Below are 26188 nucleotides of genomic sequence, written 5' to 3'. Positions count from 1 at the left end.
CTGATTTTTGTTTTGCCTTACTTTTATTTTCCAAACTTACCTTTATTTTTACAATGCTGCATAGCTGTTATAGTTAGATACGCCTTGTACGTAACTCAAGTCGTTCTTTGCTTAAAAAAAAACCTTACCTTTATTTAAATTTTTTAAAAATTTAAAATTATTTAACTTTTTTCATAAATGTTTGTTTGTGTGTGTAAAATTTAAAAAAAATCATAAAAACTAAAAATAAAATAAACAAAAATATTTTTTATTTACATAAAATGAATTTTTTATTTACATGTATTTTTCTAAATAATGTTTTATCGGCTTAATTTTTAAAATTAAAATAGTTTTAATTTTCATAAATATTCGTTAATTTTATTTTAGAATAAAAAAAACCGCGAACAAAAACAAATAAGGAGAAATAAAAAAGATAATTCATGTCATCTCTTTTTTTTATCTACATAATAATAGCACGTGATTAAAATATATATAATAAAAATGCAAAAAAATTAAACAAAAATAGTCAAATATAATTGACAAAAAAATGAATTAATAAGAAATATAAGTTACTAAGTGGTATTTAAGTAATTAATATATAGATACAGAAAAGAATTATATTGAGTGTGAAAACTTCAACTTTAAATAATATGGGCTAATATATGCATATGTTTTTAATACTTGGAGGGAGACCTTGCTGCTTATATATTGAGTGTGAAAATTATATTGAGTGTAAAAACTTTATTTCTATTTTATCAAATAATTTTTTTTATCATTTATTATTATTTATTATTAAAAAAGGAAGTAAAGTTTGATGGTTTTAACTTTTGTTTAGAAACATGAAATAATAACATATTTAAAAAATAAAACAAATAATAATAATAAAATCTCATGTGAGAGATACCTTGATTTTGAATTTTATTTTGAAAATCTAAATAATAATAAAACTGAAAGTTAAATAAAATTGAAAAATAAGGAATACGAATGAACATATTAAGTGAATAATTGGTCTCACCCTACCTAATTATTTTAGCTTATCATGACTTAACTAATCCCACGGGCCAAATTAATTAGCCCTAAGACACAAAGTAGTAGGTATGTTCACATCATCATGGAAATTTCGGTATTTCTTGCTTCATTAAAAAGGAATTGGAATAAAAACTGAAATCACGTATAATCTGACTAATTTGCTATTATGTGTAATTATAATGACAAGATGTAGAGTAAATCTGGAATACTATCATTTTTATGAGTATGATGACTCTTTTCAGGTTTGGGTTCTAGGTAATTATCAACTGCAGGAATACTTACCATAAAAAATATTTATATGTTGTTAATAATGAAATAAAATGTATCTTAAAAACCTTGACCCTTCGATTTTAGATTTTAAATTTTTAATTGCAGAACCCCATAGTTCTTTCTGAATCGAAAATGATCCTGTTCCATCTTGCTGCCAAATCACGCTCCAAACTAAGGTATGTTAGTTTTTATTTTTTAACTAGTATTTTAGCCCCTCACTTTATTATTTTTTATAAAAAAAATAATATAAAAATATTAAATTGCATTTATTTTATTTTAAATTTAAAAATAATATATTAAATTGCTTAACAAAACACGCTTGCGTAAGACATTCAAAAGGTTAAAGTGAATTTGATGGAAATAACTTTTATTACATTGAGAATAACATTCGTAGTACACTTTTTAAACTGTAATTTAAGTGAGTCTCACATACATTAGTGAGTCTTATTTTCTATTTTTTTATTTTGAGTTTTACATAAATAAGAGAAAAGAATATTCACTTATCTCATTCAATCACAAATTATTATGTATAATAAATTTATTTTAAAAATGATATCAACATTTATTTGTAATTAAATGACATTATAAAATATTCATCCCATGAACATTTGTAATTAGTTTGGCATTTGTTTTTCTTATCGTTTTTATATATAAAAAGAAATAACAGTATAAATTAATTTTACACTAATGTATCGTCATAGACTTTAAAGACAAATGTTAATCATGCCTTAAGAACACTCATTAAAAAATTTAAAGTAAAAATATTTTTATTGGGAGACAAAAAATTATGTTATTCATAAAATATTTTCTTATTTTTGTTTCTTAACCAATGTCTTAAGACACTAGTTAATAAGACTCAACATTAAATATAATGACAAAAAATATATTAAAAAATGTTATAATATATTTTTATTTTTCTAAAAATAATGAATAATAATTTTGATTGTTTAATCTAACACATGTTATCTTGTTATTAACAAGTCAAATGTAATTACATTAAAATGTCGAGTAATAGATTAGTAATATTTTTTCTTGACAATTATCAAGATTTGAATTTATTTTTTTTACGAATGTCACACATATAACACGTTACTCTTTCACATACTTTATATATATAATAGTGTGGTCCAACCGGTGATGAACACTTCTAGGCAATTACTTAGCTCTTCATTTTTTTTGCTTGTCACACCTTCAAATTTTCTAATATTTCTTTTAGTTAAATTACTTATTTACTTTCTTTAGTTTCATAGTTTTTACTTTTTTAGTCTTTATAGTTTGAAAGTGGTCTTTTTAATCCCTATATTTTACCATTTAATTCTCTTTTAGTCCTTGTAATTTAAAAGTGTTTTTTTTAGTTTCTATAGTTTATATTTTAATTTTCTTTAATTTGAAAATTATAAAACTAAAAAAGTAAGAATCATGAAACTATAGAGACGAAAAAGACTACTTTCAAAACGGGAATAAAAAAAAATTAAAATATAAACTATAGGAATTAGAAATAGCACTTTCATACTATAGTAACTAAAAAAGTAAAAATCAAGAAACTATATGGACTAAATGAATAATTTAATCATTTCTTTTTTACCTTTCTTCTTCCAAGTAAAACCCTAACCATCTCTCTCCCAAACCTCCATGATCACTGCACCCCACCTCCACCAAAACACCACCATCAGAACCACCCAATGCCTCCACACCACACCAAACTATCATCCCAAAGCTCGTGCCATTTTGCTTTGTAACTGAAGCAAGACCAGAGTCTTTTGGAAGGTACCAAGAGATGGTACTCTTTTAGGTACTTTTTTTTTAACATTCTCTTTTAGGCACTTATTACCTGTTGTTTTTTTTCTTCTTTCACGTACTATAATAAGTCCATCACTGATTCACTATTATGCACTATCATTCTCTCTATCTCTTCGTTGTCTTATTCACAGAATCAATGGCTCGCCTCCCGTTATGTGAATTATAAAATAATATATTCGTTCAATAATATTCTAAACACGTTTATTTGACAAGCTCGAGCATTTTTCATCACCCACCTTTCCTTTTTGTTATTGAGCTCCAACAAGGCCAACCTATATCACTCAAAATTTCACGAGTAATGCAATTAACCTCACCAGCACTGACTTCGGCTTAAAGCTAATGCACTGGGAAACTTGGTATATTAACACTAAATAAAAGAAATCACATTATAACAATAAAAATTTATTTCTTTTAATCAAATGCCTGTCTTACAAGTTTGCAAGAGTCACAAAAGTAGGCTCTCTGAACTGCTTCCGATCATATGTAGCAAAATTAGAAAGAACAAATGCTCCAATGCTCCTTGAACTCAAAACATTCGGTGTGTAACCAATTCTTGCGCCGCTAACACGTGCACCCCGCTTTCAGGGGTAAGGGGTGAAAAATTCTCATTCGATTGCCTGTGGTCCACTCTGCCATTCCATCCCTAGTTAACCGTGGGGCATGCAAAAAATTGTTAAGATTGTCTTCATATAAAAGTACTTCCTTGTCTCCATAAAAATACTTCCTTATAACTTCCTTTCTCAAACTTGGCCAGTCCAATTATCCTAGCCTGTTGGATGAATTGTATATCGCCACCGTCATTATTGTTTGGACAAAAAGAACTTGAGTTCTACCGCTTTTTCAACCGAACTTTTACCCTGTTCCTAGTTCCTAATGGCATTTTAACAATACATGAAAACATATGTAATATATACAGCCCCCGGTTACAAATCACTTCTGAAATTCTAGCATGAGATAAACGGACAGCAAAACATTTACTAACTTCTCAAGTGGACTGAAGCACGGTAAGATAGTATTTATAGCCCTGGCACTTGCCTGAATGCTGCTTCGTTTCATCACTGTCTCCCTGACCATTGGATGGATGTTTCCAATTCAAAACATAATTTGACAGGTCATATGTCCCTGGGGAAAACACACAGATCTGAAGAGGAATTTCTGCTGAGGACATAGCATCAATGTGGAGATTGGTTGAGCTTGATCCAGACCAAATATATGAAGGCACACTTTCCAATGATAGTGCCTTTCCTGGTTGGGTTCCAAGAACATTTGATGTGACTTTGAGTTCATTCACTGGTGTAATATCATGCCACCCTGCTCGGTTATCACTAGTTGCTGATTGAACCACATTTACACTGTTCATGTGCCCACCATTACCAGCAGAATCTAAGGTGTCAATGCGTACAAAAACAGTGGAACCAGAAGAATTGTAAATATGCATCTTCAGACTTATTTCACAGAATGATGCAGAGAAGTCATGATGTAAGGTTTGAGGTCCATCCACTAGCCATGAAATAGGGCCCGTGCTAGCAGTACTAGTAGAAGACAGAAACATAATAACATAAATACCCCCAAAAGACAATTAACATAAACATGGATATTTGAAATTTATTATAAAGTCAAAATTAGAACTATTATGCATGGGAGAAACATACCTGAAGTGACACGCATGATGAGACATAACATGAGGAGGATTGGAAAAACCAGGATCGTCATTACTCTTGAATGGCCGAGAGATCAATACAAAATCAACAGTATTTAAGTCACCCTGATCATACAAACAGATGAAGCTTGTGTGAGTAAAAGGAGAGAAAAAACAATAAATAGAGAGTCTAAGAATTTTGTAAAAGTCAATCGTAAATGTTCTGACACTGGAAAACAAATGTCCTTTAAACTTTCAAATTCTTTAAACCTAGAAACCATGCCTGTTGTAGTCAAAGCAAATTAAAAAAAAATGATATTCATATTACACATTGAAATATCTTATCTACTGCCTGGTTAGCTAACCAACAAAAAAAGTGAAACCTAGTAATATAGCTAATTGAAACTTTGATACTTGTTTTGTCCTATTGAAACTTCAAGTATGATAAAATAGGACGGAAAAATATCCTTGAGCTGTGAAAAATAATTAAAACAAGACAAAAAGTAAGGAAGCAAAGAAACTATGAGTGTAGTAGCACAATGCAACCCAATCCCTTTGCAAATCAGATACGTCAACACCCTTGAAGAAACCATGGGATGAGAACCAAACAAAAGCTAAGAATATACTCCAAAGTAAATTTACAGGCAAGGAAAATCATTTGAGGGAGTGTACATTCCAGATTTTAAGAGAATAGGGTAATGGCAAAAGTGGGAGTGCTTGAGTAGGTGGAATAATTAGCAGAGAATATCACTTTACCACTTTACACTTGCTTAGTACCCTAAAACAAAGGCATAAAAAAATCAAGGGAAATGCTAATATCCACCCTAGTTGGAGTGCATTAGCATTCAACACAAAAAAATTTGAACTATAAAACCATTGGTTGTTTTGTTTTCCAAAATTTAATTCAAGGATATTATCGTATTTCATCATAGATAATGTCCTTAAATTAAATTTTGAAAAACAAAAGATTCAATGGTTTTTTAATCCAAATTTTTTGGTGTTAAATGCTAATGCACACCAACTAGGGTGGATATTAGCATTCCCCAAAAATAAAATATAATAAACGTTTCATTCTTGGTTAAAAATTATTTTAAAACCACCATATGCTTTCTACTTTTCCGCTTTCATCAACACAGTCAAGCATACCCTAAATGATATGAAACTCAAATTACAAAAAAGATACACTTTGGTTGGACTTCAATAAAAACAAAATAAATGTTAACCTCATATGTAACTTTCTGCTGCAATCTTTCATAATGGTGGAAATTGAACAAAGGTGCACTGTTTATATCGTAAACTAAATCCTCACTGCTTTGGGGTACCAATCTTACATCACTTCTGACAGGCAATGTAGATATGTTGTCCTCCAATGTCGAAAACCTCGAAGAATTCTGAGGGCAAACAATAAATTCAGCTAACTGAAATAATCACATGCACACACGCATACAAATTTCAACTAACGACCACATCTTGCACAAGCACGTAAACAGAAGATACATAATATAATAATACTAATAGCATATTTTCGGGAGTGTTTGAACTACCCACACGTTAGTTGGAATAATGTAAACAGTTTTTTTTATAAAAAAAATCGTTTGCTTACATAAAGTTATAATCATGTTTGGTCCTTAAAGCATGTTTGAGCAGAAGTGAAAAATGTAGCATTCATGTTGGGTTGAGAATTACATACTAGGTTTGAATGCCAACTTTTGAAATAAAAGTTTCCAAAAATAAATCACTTCAACCAAAATCAATTTCGTTAAATCAAGATCATCCAAAATCAAATTTGCAAGCACCCAAACACATTCTTTTTCAGATAAAATCAAGTCAAGTTTAAGACACATAAGCTCAGATAACTAAGCATTTGAATATACAGATTCTGAAATATTAACGTGGTCACTCCCTGAATTTCTGCATCAAAGTTTTCCATCTTATTAATCATTCTATTTTTTTTATGGTTGTTTCTGAATCAAAGATGAATTCCATATTTTCTTAACCACCACTCATTCATCAAAAATAATTTCTTTACAGTAATATATTATGCAAACAACATAGTGATTGCTCTAAAACATTTAGGTCACTAATAAACTATGGAATATGGATACAACCAGGTAAAAGGGTTTTTCACCCTCTAACATAAGGAAAAAAAAGAATTGGTGATCAATAGCATATTTTACAACGAAATAACCACTAAGGTTCATATTGTTCAACATTTCGTTTCAAGTCACCTGCCTCTAATTATTATCCCTATAGATTATGTGTTTAATGTATACCATTAATTAAAATATTTATATTAAACCAATTAACATCCATCTTTTCACATTTCAATAGAACCCCTCAAATGAAACCCAATTCCATAACAAAGCATGCAAAACAAATGAATCACAAAAATCAAAACCTATAGCACAAACCTTTAGTGTAAAGAAACAAGATATTGCTTGGCCAGCCTTCAATGATTGTGAAGGAAAAATAGTATCAGGAGCTTGAAGTAACGAGATTTCCCAGCGGTGACCAACTGACGACAACTGATAAACTTGGAAACTTTCTGAGCTAGTCTTGTTAACAACATCCAATTGAACGAGAAATTCTTGTAATCTTAATCGAGAAGGACTTATTTGAAATGAGACATCCAACGATGGTAATACCTACGATCACCAAAATTTGGCACTTAAGAATTAACTAGGTCTATGCCAGGTATATATGAAAATTAGTCATTTAACATATTCTTTTTTCACTCATAATGCAGCAAAAAATCATAGAACACAATTATTATTCAATTAATTTTATAGCCACCCAAGGAAAAAAAAGTTACAATATAAAGAAAATAAAACCAGTGATGCCCAAAAGTTTCTTTCAGTATTCATTATACTAACCTGCAGATTGTAATGCAAGCGAAGAGTACGATATTTGATGACACTTGATGCATCTCCCATCTCATAATATATGCTCATGTAAAGTGATATATCACCAGGAACAGCAGCCCTAAACCAAAGAGGCCACAAGAAGGGTGCTTCACCTTGAACTGATGTGCCCTGAAAGGAAGTGTAAATCATGTGACCAACAGGAGCCAAATTAGAATAAAGTTTTGTTGAAAAATCAGGAAAGGATATTTACATTTAATGTATAGAGGTTTATAGGCAACTGAATATTTGATTTAGAGGAAACAAAATCTCCTCTATTTATTTGTAATTAATACAATAAGCCTATATAAACCTCTCCATGGAGCCTTAAGACACATGGTTTCAGTCTAAATATGCTTCTGTAATTCTGCTTCTTCCTTTTTAACAAGTGTCAATACACAACTTAAATGGAAAAGATTCAACACTGACCTCTGGAAACAAAAAGACTGTGTCAGACATGATGTTAGGATTAGCATACACATCACTTAGTACTGCATCTGTTCTCTTTCTTAAGCACGCAGGAAACTCTGACTTCCTATTTTCCTGCTTCCCAATTATCAGGAATCTAGGATGACTTATCTTCATCTTCAGATTCTGCCAAAACCACAAATGGTATTAAGAAAAAAAGTATGCCAGAAAGAGGAGGAAGAAAGCAAGATCTGAAGTTCAACCCAATACAAGGTCCTGCTAATAAGGACACTTGTAAAAGAACATGTAACACATCCTACTAAAATGCTTTCAATCACCTAAGAAAGCAAGTATTAAGTGTTAGACAAGTGGCCTTAGTTATCTTAAGAAGGGGGGTTGAATTAAGATTAAAAAAAACTATTCTCCAATTAAAAATTTCACTCTTTCTTTTTGGATTAACAATGCACCCTTAATATGAATTACTCAAAAGACAATTCAAAATAAACTTCTTTAAAGCAAAAGATAAATAGCAATAAATAAAATAAGTTTTAAGGGAAGAGAGAATACAAACTCAGTTTTTATACTGGTTCGGCCACGTCCTGTGCCTACGTCCAGTCTCCAAGCAACCCGCTTGAGATTTTCACTCTCTTGTAAAATGCCTTTTACAAAGTTTGAACCACACAAGGACAATCCTTTCCTTGTGTTCAGAAATCCTTACAACTTAAGAGACCCTCGGTCCCTTAATCAATCTCTTTGAATAAGAAGAAGAAGAAGTTTCTCTCTTTAAGAGAAGGATATTACAATTGAAGATCAATCAAGATTCCTTATTGAATATACAAGTGTTTGACCAAGGAATTTTTTTAAGAGGATAAGACATTTCAGTTCAGAAAAACTCTTTTAAGAATTCCGTGTCCCAAGTCACCTATTTATAGGCCTTTGATGGCCATTCAAAAATCTCTTGAACAGATGTGACTCTTGGGAGTTATTTTCTGAAGTTTGTGACTCTTGGAAGTTATTTTCTGAAGAGTTGTGACTCTTGGGAATTATTTTCTGAAGAGTTGTAACTCTTAGGAGTTATTTGAAGAGTTGTGACTCTTGGGAGTTATTTTCTGAAGAATTGTGACTCTTGGGAGTTATTTTTTGAAGAGTGTTGACTCTTGGGAGTTACTTTTTGAAGAGTTGTGACTCTTGGGAGTTATTTTCTGAATTCTTGACTTGGATTAAACTTGAGAAGCGCTTATCTTTGGCATCATCTTCATATCATATATGCTTCTACATTAAGTAATTTGTGTTTTCAACATAATAATTGCTTTTGTTTTCATTAAATATTTTTCTCTCATTAGCATTACACACACATACTCTAGAAGTAATTGTTATATAAATTTCGGCTTAAATACTTTCAGTCCCTCATAATATAGTATTTTTTTTGTTATAGTCCTTTGTCTTTACCCCCTGGCTGCATTCCAATTGGCTGCAAATTGGTGTTTAGAGTAAAAGAAAATCCAAAAAGCACGGTCAACAGGCATAGACCCCACCTTGTTGCCAAGGGCTTTAACCAACAGTTTGGCAGTGATTATACTGAGACCTTTTCACCAGTTAGCAAACCTGTTACTGTTCGTCTCATTCTCACTTTGGCAAACACTCATGGCTGGCCCCTAAAGCAACTCGATTTCAACAATGCTTTCCTTAATGAGATCCTTGAGGAGAAAGTCTATATGACCAGCCTCCTGGCTTTGAATCTCATGACAAGTCTCTCATGTGCAGACCACACAAGACGATCTATGGGCTGAAACAAGCCTAGCACACCTAGTTTGACAGGCTAAAATCTACACTGTTACAGCTACAGTAGTTCAGTTTTGCCAAGCAAGTGCGATCTGTCTGTTTATCTACTCTAAAGGGACTGCAACTGCCTATGTGTTAGTATATGTTGATGACATCGTCCATACTGGTAGCAATTCTGCAGTCTGCACTTTGGCAGACCCTAGTCTCTCAGTTCAACACTGTCTTTTCCCTCAAAGATCTTGGCAACCCAGACTACTTTCTTAGCATTTAACTCAAACCTCAGTCTGATGGGACTCTATCTCACTCAGAGCAAATATATTCGTGACCTCTTGGCTGGAAGCCTAGAACCAATATGGTCATAGGAAAACCCATTTCTTCTCCAATGGTTAGTGGTTCCAAACTCACCAAAAATGGTTCTGATTTTCTGACTGATGCTTCTACCTATAGATCTGTTGTTGATGCACTGCAGTATGTTGCAATTACATGCCCAGAGATCACTTTTCCAGTGAACAAACTCTGTCAGTTTTATGTCTCAGCCCCTTGAGACTCACTGGGTTGCTGTCAAAGGTGTCTTGAGATACTTAAAAGGCACCATCTCCTGGGGTCTTTACTTGCATCCAGCCTCAATGCGTGTTTCTTTGTCCCTCACTGTCTTCTGTGATGCTGATTGGGCATCTGACCCATATGACTGACATTCTACCTCTGGGACCTGTGTGTTTCTTGACCCTAACCTCATATCCTGGTGGTCCAAAAAGCAGACTGTCATTGCCCGATCCAGCACTGAGGTTGAATATCAAAGCTTGGCTCATGCCACTGCTGAAATCACGTGGATGCAAACACTGCTGTCCAAACTTGTAGTGCAGCACTCCACACCTCAGGTCTATTGTGACAATTTGAGCACTGACACCGTATTTCTTGCTCACAATCCAGTTTTGCATACCTGCACCAAGAACGTGGAGCTTGACTTCTTTGTACGCAGAAGGTTCTCGCAAAGCAACTTCAAGTTTTTCATGCTCGTTCTTCAGACCAATATTCTGATATCCTAACCAAAGCTCTCTCTCCACACATTTTACAGATCTTGTACCCAAGCTCAAAGTGGGTGATTCAGCAGCTTCTCACCACTGTTGAACTCATGGGAGGGTATTAGAGTAGTATCACCCGGTGATATGAGCAGTAGAATTAGTTACAACTGTATTTTAGTTCTGTTAGGAATATTGGGTGCTATTATATAGCTGAACCCTCATCTTTGTAATTGGATTTTCATTTTAGAGAAATACAATCTCTAAGTTTCATGTTCATTTTCTCTCAAACTAAACATTAAAAAAATATTTAGAAAGTACTATAAAAAAGATTGAGAAACCATTGCTATAAAGTGATGCTCTAGGTTAAAAATGAAAGACCACAAAAAAGGAAGGATTAGTTCCTAACTACTGGAGATATGTTCATTTTTTTAAGTTTCAAAGCTCACAATTCGAAAATTAACTTAAATATGTTTTTGGCTCTTGTAATTGTAAATATAATAATTTTGTTTTGTTCCTTTTTTATATTACATTTCCTTTGTCATGGTCCCTTAGTATGACGGATAGCAGTGATAATGTGACAATGACATGGCATGTTATTTGTCACATTATCACTCAGTCAGTGGTGACCACTAAACAGCAATGAACATTTACAAATATTTTAAACTTTAAATTGAAAATGAATGGTGAGAAATCTGATTGTTTTTCATGATAATGAGTGCAATATTTATATACAGTGAGCAAGAATCTATCCCTTAAGTTTAGGGATTAGGATCAACCTATCTATGTATGGAAATAATCAGAAGACAAATCAACCTAATTATGCAGTACAGTATTTCACATTTCACTAATTATGTACAATATCTTAACAATTTACAAGGACCAATACTAACAAAAAAAAATTGAAATACCAAAACTACATGAAGTCATATTTATAGGGACTAAAAACCTATTTAAGCCTTAGAGCAAGTTGACTCCAAACATGGTACCTTAACAGGAAAGTCTGATGGATTCCTCAATTCCAAAACAAGTTGTCGTAAATCTCCAGCATACGCCTTTCCAGGTAGAGGGTGAATGGAACCCTGAAGCTTGGGTATGCTCTGGGATTTTAGAAGAGGAAAAGCTGTTTTAGCTCAAACTTAGAGACTCTACAAGAGGGATGACTTAAAATTCACGTGGAAAAAAAGAGAATAATGAGAAAGGGTAGGATAAGAGCATCCACCTTAATCACCATAAATTTAAATTTCTCATTTGGCATGTGCTTTGTTTTCCTTCTTCCTTTTATAATCTTCTTTGGGTGGCACAACTCAAAGTTGTGAAAGCCAACTATTGTACCAGACAGTTTCCACCTAACACCAAGAATTTCAAGAGTACCCTCTGCCCTGGGAGTAACTGATAGTTGTATCTGGAAAACATGTACTTGACAATGTTAATTTTGAAAAAATGATAACTTGAAAATACAATACACACAAACAAACACACATATATAATTATGCAAAAAGATAATAGCTATCAAACAAATAGCAGAAAAATAGATGAAAATTCACTGTAAATTCAATGTATTATTGCTAAAATAGACCTGTATCAGGAGGATACAGTGCCTGAATGTTGAAGACTGATGAAAAAGGAATTCAATGGAAAAAGAAAATGTCCTGGGCAGTTAAGTCTCTCCCAAAAGTCCCAGCCTAACCTCTCCAATCCGCACTCCCTAGCCTTATATGTCATAGAACTAAATCACATTTTCTCTACCCTCCCTACTGCCAGCTCAGCAGTTAGTTACATAGTGGAGATCCTTTTCATTTTCACTTGATCACAATCCCCTACATTGCACCCCTTCTTTCTTTTAATACACACACCTAAGTTATTTTGGGCCAAATGAAGAGCAAAAAGGGGTAAATCAAGACATTCTCTTATTTAGCATTAGGTTTAGAGAGAGAGAAAAAAGGATGACAAAACTTTGTGGCAGTATGCCAGTTGTGGTTTGGTGTTTTCGGTTAGAGCATAGTGCACACATTTTCAAGAGCTTTTCTTAGCTCATACTTCTTGCACACTTTGTCTATTCTCCCTTAATTAATTAACATTTTTCTTCATTAAAAATAAAATAAAAATGAATGTCTAGGCAACGCATTAGAATGCATGTTACGCTATAGAATTTGGTTAAGTCTATGTCTAGTCTTAGACATTTGGACTTAGATCCTAACTCAACCCCATAAACTAGATTGTATGGTGAGGATTACCCAAGTCTTGTAAGCTCTATTTAAGTCATATCTCCAATCGATGTTGGACTAAACACACCTCCTTGAGGCTACAATTAAGGTGGCTTTCCAACATCTGGGAAACTGCTGACAACAGGTTAGTAGCATAGTTATAAATCCCGGATAATGGCATAGAGCAGCCTAGCCCCAAAACCACTATTGTTGAGTGGGAATGTGGGATGATTGCTATTTTGAATATTATAATTTATAAATACAAGTTGAATAATTTATAAGCACATATATAAATGCTCAAAAGTTTTATAACAAAACCTAAAATTCAAGGAACGTTTATAATTAATAGTCAAGTCATTCATAAGCTGAAGTCAACGAATAGAAACAATGGAGAAAAGTGATGAGATCAAAACACATTAGAACTTTGAAGACAAGAAAAAAAAAGGAAAGCAAAGGGGCAGAACAGTGAAATGAAAGGCCATTGTGGTCTGTCATACAGAGAACCAAGAGCTGCTGGAGAGAGAACAAAACAGCAGGACGGGTAAGAATTAACCAAAAAGTCCAAAGGACAGAAACAATGGGACAAACCCTGGAGCTGTGAATTTGCCAGGAAAGGACATAGGTGCTCTTTGCCAGCACTGCTGTTAGGTGTGGTGTTTGTTTTCAACTTCTCACAACAGAAATAGTGGGTCTCCTAATAGAAACCCTATCTCTCAAATAAAGACTGGACAAAAAAAGAGATATATCATCTGGGAGCTTCATTTGTACTTTGCTAGAACAAACAATTATCTTCATCTTCCAGGACTGAAGTCTAGTGCCATTATACTCAAGCTTCAATTTAATTGGAGATATGCACAAAATTAAGATGGAAAATGAATTTCTTGATTTTCCTCAATGCAACTCAATTTGCATATTTTTAGTCAAAACAAGATCTCTCATACTAGACTTCATCTCTAAAACAAAACAAACTCACCATGGTTGTTTCACCGCCTCCTAGTAAGAAATCAACCTCGGACACCATAAATGAGGAATTGTCGGAGCTCATATTCCTAAAGTGGTCAACCTCATTATCTTTCTCCACACTTGACTCATTCTCATCTGTAGTCCCCAAATGAAAAAGTATTACTAATGAATAAAAATAAAATAAAAATTAATAAAAAGAAGGTAGAAATAGAAATTCATAGCTTACCTGATCTAATATCACCAGTACTGGCAGAATACTTGCATACAAGTGTAACACCAGATATGGGAATTGAGATTTGCAGAGGATTTTTAAATTCAATATTCACATTCACAGCTTCTGCAAATGGGTGCAATAAAACAAACAATCACCAATAACAATATAAAGGGGGGAAAAGTCAGCCTATAGTTCCAATTCCTTAAACCATTTTAAAAAATATATATATAAAAACAAATTTTAAACAAAATTCCGCTTTATATTTTATATTTTGCACTAATATCAACAGGATTTACACATGAAAGTCCAAATGCCATCAAAATTTCAAATTAGTTTCTAGTAAAAATCAGTCACTTCATAAACTGAAAAGTTCAATTCAATTCCCTAAATGAATGGAATCAATAGTCCTGCTTGAGTCCATCCATCTTCTACAATACTGGTAGGATAATGAAATATGGTAACTATTTTAAGTTTTAACCTATAATTACAATGAGTACATGCCAAATGTTACAAAACAACTGAAGCTCTTGTTCCACTCCTGATGGTCTAATGCAGACCACAGTTGCTAAAAACTACCATGCATCTAAGTCATAATGAATAAAACCTGAGGATACTTGTGGCTTAAGATTGGGGCTCACTGAATAATTACTGTGTTTGATTCAACTTGTTTGGAATAAATAATCTTTTTTTTAGTTAGCTTCCTGAGAGAGCTTTTGAAAAATAAATTATTTCTAAAAAATCAGTTCCTAAATCTACATGTCTGTCAAGGATGCAAAGAGAATACATAAACTTGAGCGAAAAAGGAAACAAAATATAAAACACTCAACTTCAAAAAGGGCAAAGATCACTTATTCAAGCTACATTATGAGATATAATCCATTTAAAAAAAATTACACAATGGTTAGGCATCTGTCTTGATAAGAAAACAGAAAATACGATGTATATCTACAATAACATTTACAAGCATATATTTACAAACTATGAGCATTCTAAAGCAAATCAACTTTCTGATTGTAAGCCTTAATAGTAAGAGAAAACATGTATTGGTAGCAGTTTTCACTAGAACAGTAGCCCACAGCTAGAATCTATCATATAAACATAAACATATGGTTCAAACAAAATTTAGAGGTTCAAAGTTCAACACCATTTTGATTTTTCCTTTCCCTTTAATTTGTATTTACCACCATTCCTTCATGAAGCCAGAACATGCTATTACATAAAATGTAAGGCAGCAAATGAACTTCTTATCCTCCAATAATTAGTTAACAATTGGAAAAACATTCAAGTGAAATAAAATGAAATATAATGATTAAATTATCAATCTCAGGAAATTCTACCACATACCGCCTGCAACACAAACATTCGATTGACTGTGCTTTTTTGAGATAAGCTTTGATTGCAACTCCAACCAATTTGTCTTGGCAGAAGAGAATGATGGTAGCATTTCTTCCTCCAAAGAGTGCCACAAGCCTTCTCTAGTATTAGCCTGAAATGTTTGCCAGAGAGTGGTGACACTTCAAGCCGTCAAACTACAGCCATTAACTAATTTGTAACTTATGTGCAACAGAATCCATGAAACAGAAATGCTTCCCCTGGAAATTTGAAAGTACTACTACTAACACAAGTATTAAAATGAAAACCCATGATATAATGGTTATAGCAAAAGTTGAATAGAGGACAAAAAAAATTCCTACAAGTCCCTTTGCAAACCACACAGTGAGAATCATAATTTCCACTCTTTGCTCGTAATCACCTCAGCAAGGATTCATACACAGAACCCACCATCATCCCTATTGAATGAATTGATTGTGCTACAAAAGAGTGTTCCTACTGCTCACATGGTATCGCATTGTTTTGGGCTAAAATTGGTGTTAAACTGGCCAGTTATGTGGCCCATCAGTAGTTTGTTTTAGAAGTTCAAAACCTAAGCCAATTTCACAGTAAATCAAGCATATTGGTCATAATAAGCGGCTAAGATTGCCAGAGCATGAGCATTTTAACTAGAATGATTCTTTAGTAGTTTGGTCTAAATGATCCATAGTTCCTAACAATCAGGTAAATCCCTTTATAATAAAAAAAACAGAAAGATGGAAATTGGTCTGTTCATGCTTTCAAGTAATGTAAAGGGACATTTTAGATAATCAAAACCCATCCTTTGTACTTCATCCTATGGATTGAGCTTTTCATGTTCAGTTGCTCTGTGGTTTTTTAACACATATACAAACAAATAAGCAACTGACAAATGGAACACAGCTTGCACTTGAAAGGGAAAAGGAAAAGGTGAATTTTTGGAACATCTTTAACTAGTCAAATAGTTTCATGAATAGTTCTTCCTTGCAATTTCACTCAGAGAATGGGGAAGCATAGAATTGGATTCAACTTACAGCTGAAGATGTTCCAAAAGTTCGGTAATCTTCGAAGATGATCTTCAGTGAAGAGATGTTGATTACAGGCAATTGAAGTTTTGTTACCTCAAACGTCCGTCCAGTTTTCTATGATATACACGAAAAATTAAGACCGCTGTCAAATTAATTAGCTTCTGTCCTAGCATCAAGATACATAAAACACTGAAATTATAGATTCATGCAAAGCAAATTCTGTTAGAAATTACAAATTACAACAAATCAAATTATTTTGCTTATTCAGAAAATATCATACAAACGATCAGGTTCTAATTGTATGATATTTGAAAAGGCAATAGAGGCACTATCACCTCGACAATTTGAAGAAAGTCGCCCAGGAATAATTCCTGTGTTGTCTTGGACTGGTGACTACAGGCCAAGATTTCCATCATATGCTTGACAGCCACATCATACATCCCAAGAGAAGCATACCACCTAAAACAAACATCTTGATTAAGAAAGTTCAAAGAATGTTGGTGCCATACTTTTTGATAAAAAAAAAAAAAAAACATTATAGCTAAACCAAGTCTAACTTACTGTCCTATATGGAAATGAACATGATCATTTATATAACTCCAAGTAGTTCCTCTAAAAACAGAAAGAGCACTTCTGTATGTTCGAATTGCATGTTTGATCTGAGCATGACAAGGTTAAGGATAAAAAAATTAGTAAAGAAGAGCAATACATTATTATATTGGAAGGAGGGTTTCTGCATATTGTTGATATCCCAATACCTGATCACACTTTTTATACTGCTCACCAGAAAGCACTAGATGAAATCCATATTTGTGTAACATGGAGGGTTTAGACAACAAGTAGCAGTATGATGCTTGTTCAAGCATCACAGCAGAATGTAGGATATCCTAAGAAAGGAATTGGTCAACAGCAGAAAACAATAATCCTAAATTACAATTTTATTTTTTTTAAAAAGAAAGCACTACCTCACCACAAATACGAAAATAAACAGTAGCAGCCTCCTTATATTGATCACGTGCCTTTAACATTTCTATCCACCACAGACCACATCTTGTTGCATTTAGCTGACCCAATGATCCAAGTTTCTGGAAATATCAAGTTTATTAATCAAAAAGAGAACGCAAAAGGAATATAGAAGTAACAGAGCATTACTAGAAAAACATGCTACTCAATCTTTCTTATGATCCAAAATAAACCATACATACTAAATATGTGTTAAAAGCATTTTCCATGCAATACTCAGCTTCCTTTCTTGATTGATCCAATATGAAGTATGTAAGTCCCATCATTTCCTGAAAAATAAAGTAGGCAAACAGATTGATGCATTTCAGAACATTCTACAGTCAGAAAGCTTATAATATGGCACTGGAAAAGTCATAGTTACATAGTGTTTGGTTGGAGGGAAATCGAGGAGAGGGGAGTGATCTTTTTAAACTTTTGTTGTTTGGTTCAATTCTTAGGAGGGGAGGGGAGGGGACTTGAGGGGAGCAAAACCCCTCTTCATCTAATTTTTGCTCCCCTCCAATATCGAGGGGATTTGGAGGGGAGGGGAAGAGGATTTTAAACATTTTAACTGTAATTACAAAAATATCCCTACATTAAGCATGACTAATGCAAAAGGCCTGAAGTGCATCTGAAATTCTGAATGCAATGTAACTTTTACTTTAAAAAGTCAGTCAGATCATTTTGATGACAAGCAAAGAGCCATGTCAAGTATCACATCTACAATATCTCCAGGGTTTCAATGTTTCATATTTCAAGAAAAAGAATGAATCCCTCAGTAAGAACATAAGACAAAAGGGTAATAGAGATTCAACTGGTTAGATAAATGATAGAATTAAATGAAGGGAAGTTATTCCTTATTTTGGGGAAAAAAACAGAATCCAATTCAACATCCTTCCACTGCTTCTCTACAGAAAATCCTAGTCTAATTTGAACCCATATAACAACCATACATCATCTGAAAGCCCTCTGCATTTGGAATATAAAAAAATAAAATTACCTGCACACCAGCATAACGCTTCCAGGCTTTATCAATCTTGTAATCTGTGGAAATTAGGCGATAATTTGACAAGGCAAGTTCATAATCTCGTAACATGAAAGCATAATCACCCAAAACTCGAATCTGGGATTCAATGGAATTAAAGTCATACCTTCAACAATGGAAACCAAAACCATATTAAAAAAAATGCAAGAAATCGAATGATAAATAGCATACATGTATATTCTATCATAAGATATAAATAAATAAATAAATAATATAGCATACGTGGGACCATTGAGAGAATCTGCACCATCTTCTTTCCCTTTTCTCCACCATAAATTTTTTATTTGGTTTTTAAACCCTTTTCGTGTGGCAGAAACCTAAACAAAACAAAAAAATATTACAGAAAAAGGTAAAGGACAATCAGAATATAGGTCAAAATAATAAATATTGGGTCTGAAATAACAAATTCAAGACATGAAGTCAAAAAGGGCTAAGCATAAAAGACCTGTTGATTGAGTACACGAATTTTTTGCTCCATATTTGGAATGATGTGCTTAGATGCTAAATCTTGCATTAGATCTTTGATCTGCGCTCAAGGCAAAAAAAATGAGTAGCAAAATATGCAACTTAATGTAAGCATTGGTCCTATATAATGAATCTAACAGCATTGCTGTTAGCAAAAGCAATATACCTCGTTGATATCATCAATGTTGAGAAAGCAACCAAAATCTTGACTATGAGTAGGTGAGGCATCAGTTATCTGTCACAAATTTCAGGAGACAACAGCCTAAATTGCATACTTTCATAAGAATGAAACCAAAATTTTATATTATTTTAACATAGGTACCAAAAGGCAAAAGAAAAAGGAAAAGCATGAGGCAAGGAAGATGAACTAAATAATAATTTTTTTATTTTGGAATAGAAGAAGCAGCTACAAGTCCTCCCCAAACAAACTTACATATGAAGCCCAAGGATTATCTTGATGTTTGATTGGAGCATCCAGGGAAGAATTAATGCAAAGCAATGAACAGTCACTTGCACCAAATGTACTCCTGATATCTGTCAATATTTTACTTGCTCTGTTGAAGAAGAATAAGCAATTCGAATAAGTCTAACACTACATACAACTAATAAATCTATTCCCAAAGAAAAATAATGATTAGTGAATGCCCAAGATTGCATTAGGTTGCAGCAAACAACCGTCAAGTTTTCATTCTCTTTAATTTTTCTAATAAAACAATTTTCACTTTCAATGTTCACTCCCACACTATGAAATTATGAGAAGAACTGATTGAGCATAGATAAGAGATGAGGATTGCAAACAATCAATTTGGTTTTATACCAAGAAAGTCTACAACAAAAGCCATTTATCTTTTACAGGGATTGATGGAAAGTTACCAAAGCAAAGAAAGAAACTTACATATGGTTTTAATTAACTTGGAAATAAAAATGGGAGATGTCATACCACAAATTTCTATGTTTAAATAACCGGGATCAATACTACAAAATGATGGGAACACGCATAGGATATGAGCAAGATGGCTAAAATAGAAAAAGATAAGGGGGGGTTATTTGTAATCACAAAGTACCTACCAAGCTCAAAGGCAATTTTGGTCGTACTATGATGCGTCTGGCTATACTCTATGGTAGTAAATGTTGGACTTTAAAAGGACAACAATAGAAAAATATGGCAGTAGCAAAAATAAGAATGTTACAATGGATGTGTGGCCACTCAGAGGGGAGAGGGAGATCAAGTAGGATGTCGAAAGAAGTTGTTAAAAAAGATCCCATGATAAATAATATCTTTGAAGATTTGGTATTTAACTGAACTGAATGACGTTATGAGATCCAAGAAGTCAATCTCACCTAGTGAGATAAGGCTTTTGTTGTTGTCATGTTCACTCCCACAACATGAAACTAGTTGTGAAATTTGAAATTGTTTTCATTTAAGGTCTACATCACACAAACCTCCCTCCTCAAAGGAGTATTGTGTAGGTGTTCAAGATAGAGAGAATGTCAATGTAATAAGGACAAAATAGAGAAGTGAGGATAATTTACACTTAAACTGATCTCAAAAATATGCTTTCCCCTATGCTCAACCAAACATAACACTAGATCCTTTTCTATATTTTCATCAAAAATGAAATCAGAAAATAATCAAACCAATTCCATCCTAAGTTTTAATTTTCCACGAAAATGAGAGTTACCTTTTTATCAAAACAGAAATTTATTAGAAAGGAAGGAGAGAAAGGCACAATAAGCAATCCTCCAGAGCAGAAAAGCAAAAAAAAAAAAAAAAAGCCAAGAATCCAGCAAAGCTACCGAATGTGTAAAATAGAAACTCCCTCAAAGTAACAATTGACCAACACCAAAGTGAGGCCATATAATCTTATTAGCATAAGAGCATGTGTGCAGTATATACAAACATTATTGCCCAACTAAAAATTTTGTATAATGCCACCGTTTTTTACCCATATTGCTGAAACCTATAAATATAACCAGCAGATAAAATTCTAGAGCAAGAATGCCCACTGTTCTTCAAGAACTCCAAACAAAATGTTCAATAAAAAATGGTCTACCTTGCAGAGAACTGACAGGTGTACAATTGATTCTGAGCTAGAGCAGCACATAACACACATATCAAACAGACAGAGCAACATGAAGCCTGAAACCTTGCCAAAAGGACATTTGTATCCTATTAAATTAATCAATACCAATGTTCATAGAAAAATTTTTAGAGGGAGCTTTGGATTTCCAAATCAGTTTTTCTCAAAGGAATAGCTCATGATTGGGAGAGAGTAAGAATATAGAAGAAAGAATTATCAAAAATCTTTCCAGAAATATTTAAAGCCCAAACTTCAAATACTCCTCTAGAGCCACCAAAGAATGCTCCCTAGTGTCCCCCTGAAATACGCCCATTAACTTCTAATTTAAGGGTCTTTTAAACAAAATGCCAGGCCCAAGCAATCTTCATTAAACAGTGAAACATAGACCTCCCATCCCATCGTGTACTCCCTCCATCCCAAAATAAGTGTCATGTTAGAAGAAAAAATAAGTCCACAAATAAATGTCATTTTAGTTTTTCAATATAATATTAATTGTTTTTCCATTTATACCCCTAATAATATTTTTTAGAATGTTGCTTTTGTGTTGCACCGTTTCCAGCAAAGAAGACTAAGAATACGGATAATTTCATAAAATTGCTACATTCTTTCATCTATTTATTAGCTTTTCTTGGTTAGTGTAAAAAAAACCTAGGATGACACTTATTATTGGACAGAGGGAGCACAAGATACATCTCACGGAATGGCATAAAGTAATAACAACCAAAATGACAAAATCTTTCTTGGGATATAAAGAACAAAGTCTTGTGTAATAATTATTGGCAACAAGTGTACAATGTCACATGTATATGCACTTAGATAGCTTCTCAAACAAAAAGAATGAACCATTTATACCTGTCTGCAGGGCCATCTTGATTATCATGCACTAACAAGTAATGCTTTGAAATTTTTGGATCCATTGCACCATCATTAAGAAGGGAAGGAAGCTTGTTGGCATTACAAAGGTCAACAAATCTGCTAATAGGCTGTTCATCCTTTGATGAAACAGCAACAAGACCTGCAAGTAGAAGAAAGACAAATAAAGCCAAAAAGATACATTCAGCAGAAGGAAAGTAGAAGAAAAATTCAAAAACAAATTATGTATCGTAGTATACTACTGTGTAAGAGAAAGTTAAAAAAAAAAAAAAGAAGCTCTAACTGATCTCAAATCTTACATATCACAGGATGGTCAAATGCTTCATGGTCTGAAAAGGAAGCCACACGAACAAGTTCTTTATTGAGAAACCGAAACCAGGATGGTGTATGTTGGTATTCGGAACCTACAAAAGTATTCGTCAATTAAACCAAGTCTTAGACAATGACAGAACTAAACTACCTCGACATCACACTTTTACAACACATTTCAGCACTGTAAACAAGTGGTGCCTAGCAGAGCACTAATATCTGCTCAAGCTTGTCTTGTTCAATTAAAGTTTAATCAATGCTAAAAAAAGCTCAGTGCCTGAGCTCAGCTCAACTCCAACCCCAAGCAATTCAAAATAAGTATTAGATTATTAGTTAGAAGATGTATATTGTATAGCTGTAGACTCATCCATATATAAATTAAACTATTATAACTAATAACCAATTATTTTACCATGTAAAGGCATGTATATGAACATAAAAAACACGAAAACAAATACACACAGTGAATGTAACTTACTCGACGAAAGTTCATGATTAATTTCTGACACATCTGAACACGACTCAGAAAACTCTTTCTCCCCTGCCTCTGTGATAACTTGCTTCACTTGCTCTTTAGCTACCTAGTAAAAAGGTGCGGATACACAAATAGAACCACATAATAAATCCTAAACATCGAAGAAGGCGCAGAATATTCAAAAACTCTATGAAGCAAGCACATCCTAAACATCAAAGTCACGGCATTGGTAAAAAAAAAAAACGAGCGAGCGAGCAATGAACTACCTTCAAATCAGGCTTCCTCACATCGGAAGCGTAGAACAAACGCAATTTGAACTTGTGAAGGCGATAAGGTTGGTCACTGGCGGTCCTAACAGGAACTGCGAGAGGGGAAAGGGAAGAATGCTAGTGAGGACTTAGAAGGCGTAACGGATTATAGGAGTGGATTTGGAGGATGAGATTAGTTACCGTCGATGTTGTTGAAGGAGCAGAACGGCGTTAGCGTCTGGAGGAAGGAGAGACCGTTCTTGAGGGAAACTTGTTCGACGGAAGGAGTTGAGAGGAGCATGACGACGGGAGTGATCTCCTCCAATAGCATTTGCCCCAGCGGCGTCATCGGCGGATCCATCATCATCATCGTGTTATTGATGTGATATTCTCCTTTCTCTGGCGACACTGTGGTGAGAGAGAGGTGCAGAGCAGATCGGATCTCTGCTGTCGCTAAAGCGCGATTGAGATTTAGGTACTAACGGCCAGGGGAACCCACACAATACACAGTTCAGTCTCCAACAAGCCAAGTTCTCTTTGCCTGTTTGCCTTCCACGACGTCGTCTTCGCAGTCCAGGCAAAAAGTTCAACAACAAATGAAATTTATATATATATATATATTATAAAAGAGAATGAATTTAACTGTCATAATGTTCAATCCATTGAGTAAAATGTATGAACATAAGATGATTACTTTTAGTGTAACTTAACAATAAATCATACGTATATACATGTGATTTATATTGTTACATCAGATAATTTAATTTAAATTTTTAACATTTATTTAAAGATATTTTTATTCAAAATCTAGTTTTTCCTTTCATGGGTATATATCATAGTAATATGATTTATTTTCAAGCCATACCAAATTAACATTTGTGTTATAAATTTTTTAATATCATTTCTAATTCTTAACTCTTTTGTTCAAGCAATAAAATTAATATTTCACTCAAAAACACCAGCACCACATTGACCGTATTATTCTTAAATCTTTTTTTTTTTCCTATTCGCACATCCTATATTTTTTTAATTAAAATTCCTATTCTACCACCTTCCCCTCACTTATTCTGTTTCCTCTCCCCCTTACTTCTGACACTCCCCCTCTCATTCTTTTCTCTCCCGCATACACACCCATTAATTCTGCAGGTGAGGCATGACTTATGCTAACCTCAGATAAGCATGATGGAAACTCATGTTCTACTATTATTCCTTAATTATAATATATATATTTTGCCTATTAAAAATCACACACACACACCCCTTATCCCCACCTCTTTAATCCAACCTCCGTATATACTCTTATCGCAACCCCATTCCGTTTTCTTTGATAGCTTTTCGTTTTCATTTTTCCGCTTGTTGTCAATACAAGGAAGCCTAGTTTCATTTATGTCACGATACATAAAATAAACTTTTTTGTGTTGCGTATCTTATCTGAATAAGATTTGTCAAGATACTCAATCAAATACATTTTCATATCTTAATAAGAGTTTATTAAGATATACAATAAATATATGTGTTCATTGTATACTTCAACAAAATTCACAAAAGAAAATATTTTTATTCTATATCTGTGTTTTGACATATACAATAAAAATATTTTTGTTAAGAATATTTTTATAAAAAAATTAATTGTGACGTGTGAATAACAAAACACACACCACGCATTAAGATACTCAGCCCAATGTCACAATTGCTTATAAAAAGTCGGGGGTTGTTAATGGCACCCTTGTTAATTATATCTCCCATTTTAGTTTAACTTTTTATTTTTTAGAAAGTACCCTCCACGAAAACACATTTTCATTGTTGAACGTATTTCTGTCAAAAATGTTTTTATTAAAAAAAACAGAAAATTGAGATAGAATTGAAAGAGAAAAGAAAAAGCACAAGAATAACAAAATGCACCACACATTAAGATACTTAGGCCCTGGACTTTGTTAATGAGACCTCTTTATTGCTAAGACTACTCCTTATTTTGGTTTGTTTTTTTATTAAAATATTATCCACAAAAACAGATTTCCATTGTTGACAACACAAAATAGAAAGTGTTTTCATTTTGCAACGGGAATGTCGTTTTCAACAAAAAATTGAAATAAGTTTCTGTTGTATATATGATTTGATACACATTGTGTATCACAAATAGATGCAAATCATAAATGCATTTTTCGTGATGTGATTCTTAATGAAAATGCATTTTCGTTCTGTATCACACAACATGAAAATACATTTTTCTTTAGTTGTTAATTTTCATACATAACAAAAACATGTTTTTGATATATATGATACACAACAATAACACGTTTATGTAGCATCCACAAATGGGGAAAAAGAGTTTTGAAGCTTATCGTGATAATGTTGATGACAGGATTCAACGGGATGTGTCATGGTAGGAAGTAGGATGGTGTGATGTTTAGCGATAATGGTTTGTAGAGAGAAACAAAGAGAGAAAATGAAGGGAAATAGGATGTGCAAAAACTGAAGGGGAACCGGGAAGGGAAAGAAAGGGCTTAGGAATGAATAGTAATGTAAAGTTTTATTAAAAAAAAATAGGGGTGGGATTAGTAATTTAGGAGTACTAGTAACCACTCTTAAAAAGCCCTCAATTTGAACCATTAAGAAATGAATCATAATAAAATAATGATTTTGAGAATGAATAATAAAAGTCTTATTTTGAGATTGATATTGTTTTTCCATATTAATAAAAAGTGTAAAGTAAGAGAAACATTCATAGGATGAATATAAAACGTAGTAGAAGCATTCATAGGATGAATATATTCCAGTAACATTTTAAAGACTTTAATAATATATTCCCATAAATAATATAACATTTTAAAAGTAAAAGTTAAATTTTGATAATAAAAAAATAAAATAAAACTTACAAGTTTTCGCAACCGACTCAAAATCAGAACAAATTGCTATATTGTTACACTTTCATGTTTTGTTAGAATGTAATTGATATTTTTATTGTAAATATTCAATATTTTTTATACCTATTAAGCTTACTATTTTTTAATTTTTCAAAAAACACATACTAGTCTCAAAGGAAGGAAAAACGGTTAAGGAGAAGAAAATTAAAAAATCTTATTTCAGAGGTTAATTACTTAA

The 26188-nt window shown here is 33.1% G+C and overlaps 1 protein-coding gene across 1 annotated transcript; it reads right to left on the bottom strand.

The window, feature by feature from the left end:
- Window positions 1-3467: 3467 nt before the first annotated feature.
- LOC100809666 (trafficking protein particle complex subunit 8) lies at window positions 3468-23679 on the bottom strand. The gene is made up of 27 exons (XM_003520669.5): window positions 23288-23679; window positions 23105-23199; window positions 22842-22944; window positions 22354-22458; window positions 22034-22196; window positions 19534-19654; window positions 19267-19335; window positions 19081-19161; window positions 18858-18952; window positions 18591-18741; window positions 17794-17880; window positions 17554-17673; window positions 17347-17475; window positions 17150-17247; window positions 16924-17047; window positions 16595-16702; window positions 15555-15696; window positions 14223-14333; window positions 14007-14131; window positions 12049-12231; window positions 11816-11926; window positions 8047-8211; window positions 7591-7749; window positions 7129-7362; window positions 5941-6108; window positions 4731-4843; window positions 3468-4610 (listed from the first exon to the last, which is right to left on the bottom strand). The coding sequence occupies exons 1-27, from the start codon at window positions 23454-23456 to the stop codon at window positions 4064-4066; spliced, it is 3876 nt and encodes a 1291-aa protein (XP_003520717.2). The 5' UTR covers window positions 23457-23679; the 3' UTR covers window positions 3468-4063.
- Between the last annotated feature and the right edge of the window lie 2509 nt (window positions 23680-26188).

The sequence above is a fragment of the Glycine max genome, chromosome 3 (assembly GCF_000004515.6).
Source record: "Glycine max cultivar Williams 82 chromosome 3, Glycine_max_v4.0, whole genome shotgun sequence".
Taxonomy (NCBI): domain Eukaryota; kingdom Viridiplantae; phylum Streptophyta; class Magnoliopsida; order Fabales; family Fabaceae; genus Glycine; species Glycine max.
Note: the sequence above shows the minus strand (reverse complement) of the source record. Positions and strands in the feature narration are given on the sequence as shown.

What these genes read in the sequence shown, in the direction of transcription:
- LOC100809666 (XM_003520669.5), bottom strand. Translation starts at nt 23,456, where the DNA reads ATGATGATGATGGATCCGCCGATGACGCCGCTGGGGCAAATGCTATTG. An exon ending in GAATGTTTGTGTTGCAGGCG is followed by an intron (nt 14,334 to 15,554) that starts GTATGTGGTAGA and finishes ACCCATTTGCAG; the next exon opens with AAGCTGTGAATGTGAATATT. An exon ending in GCTTGCATTACAATCTGCAG is followed by an intron (nt 7,363 to 7,590) that starts GTTAGTATAATG and finishes TGGTGATCGTAG; the next exon opens with GTATTACCATCGTTGGATGT.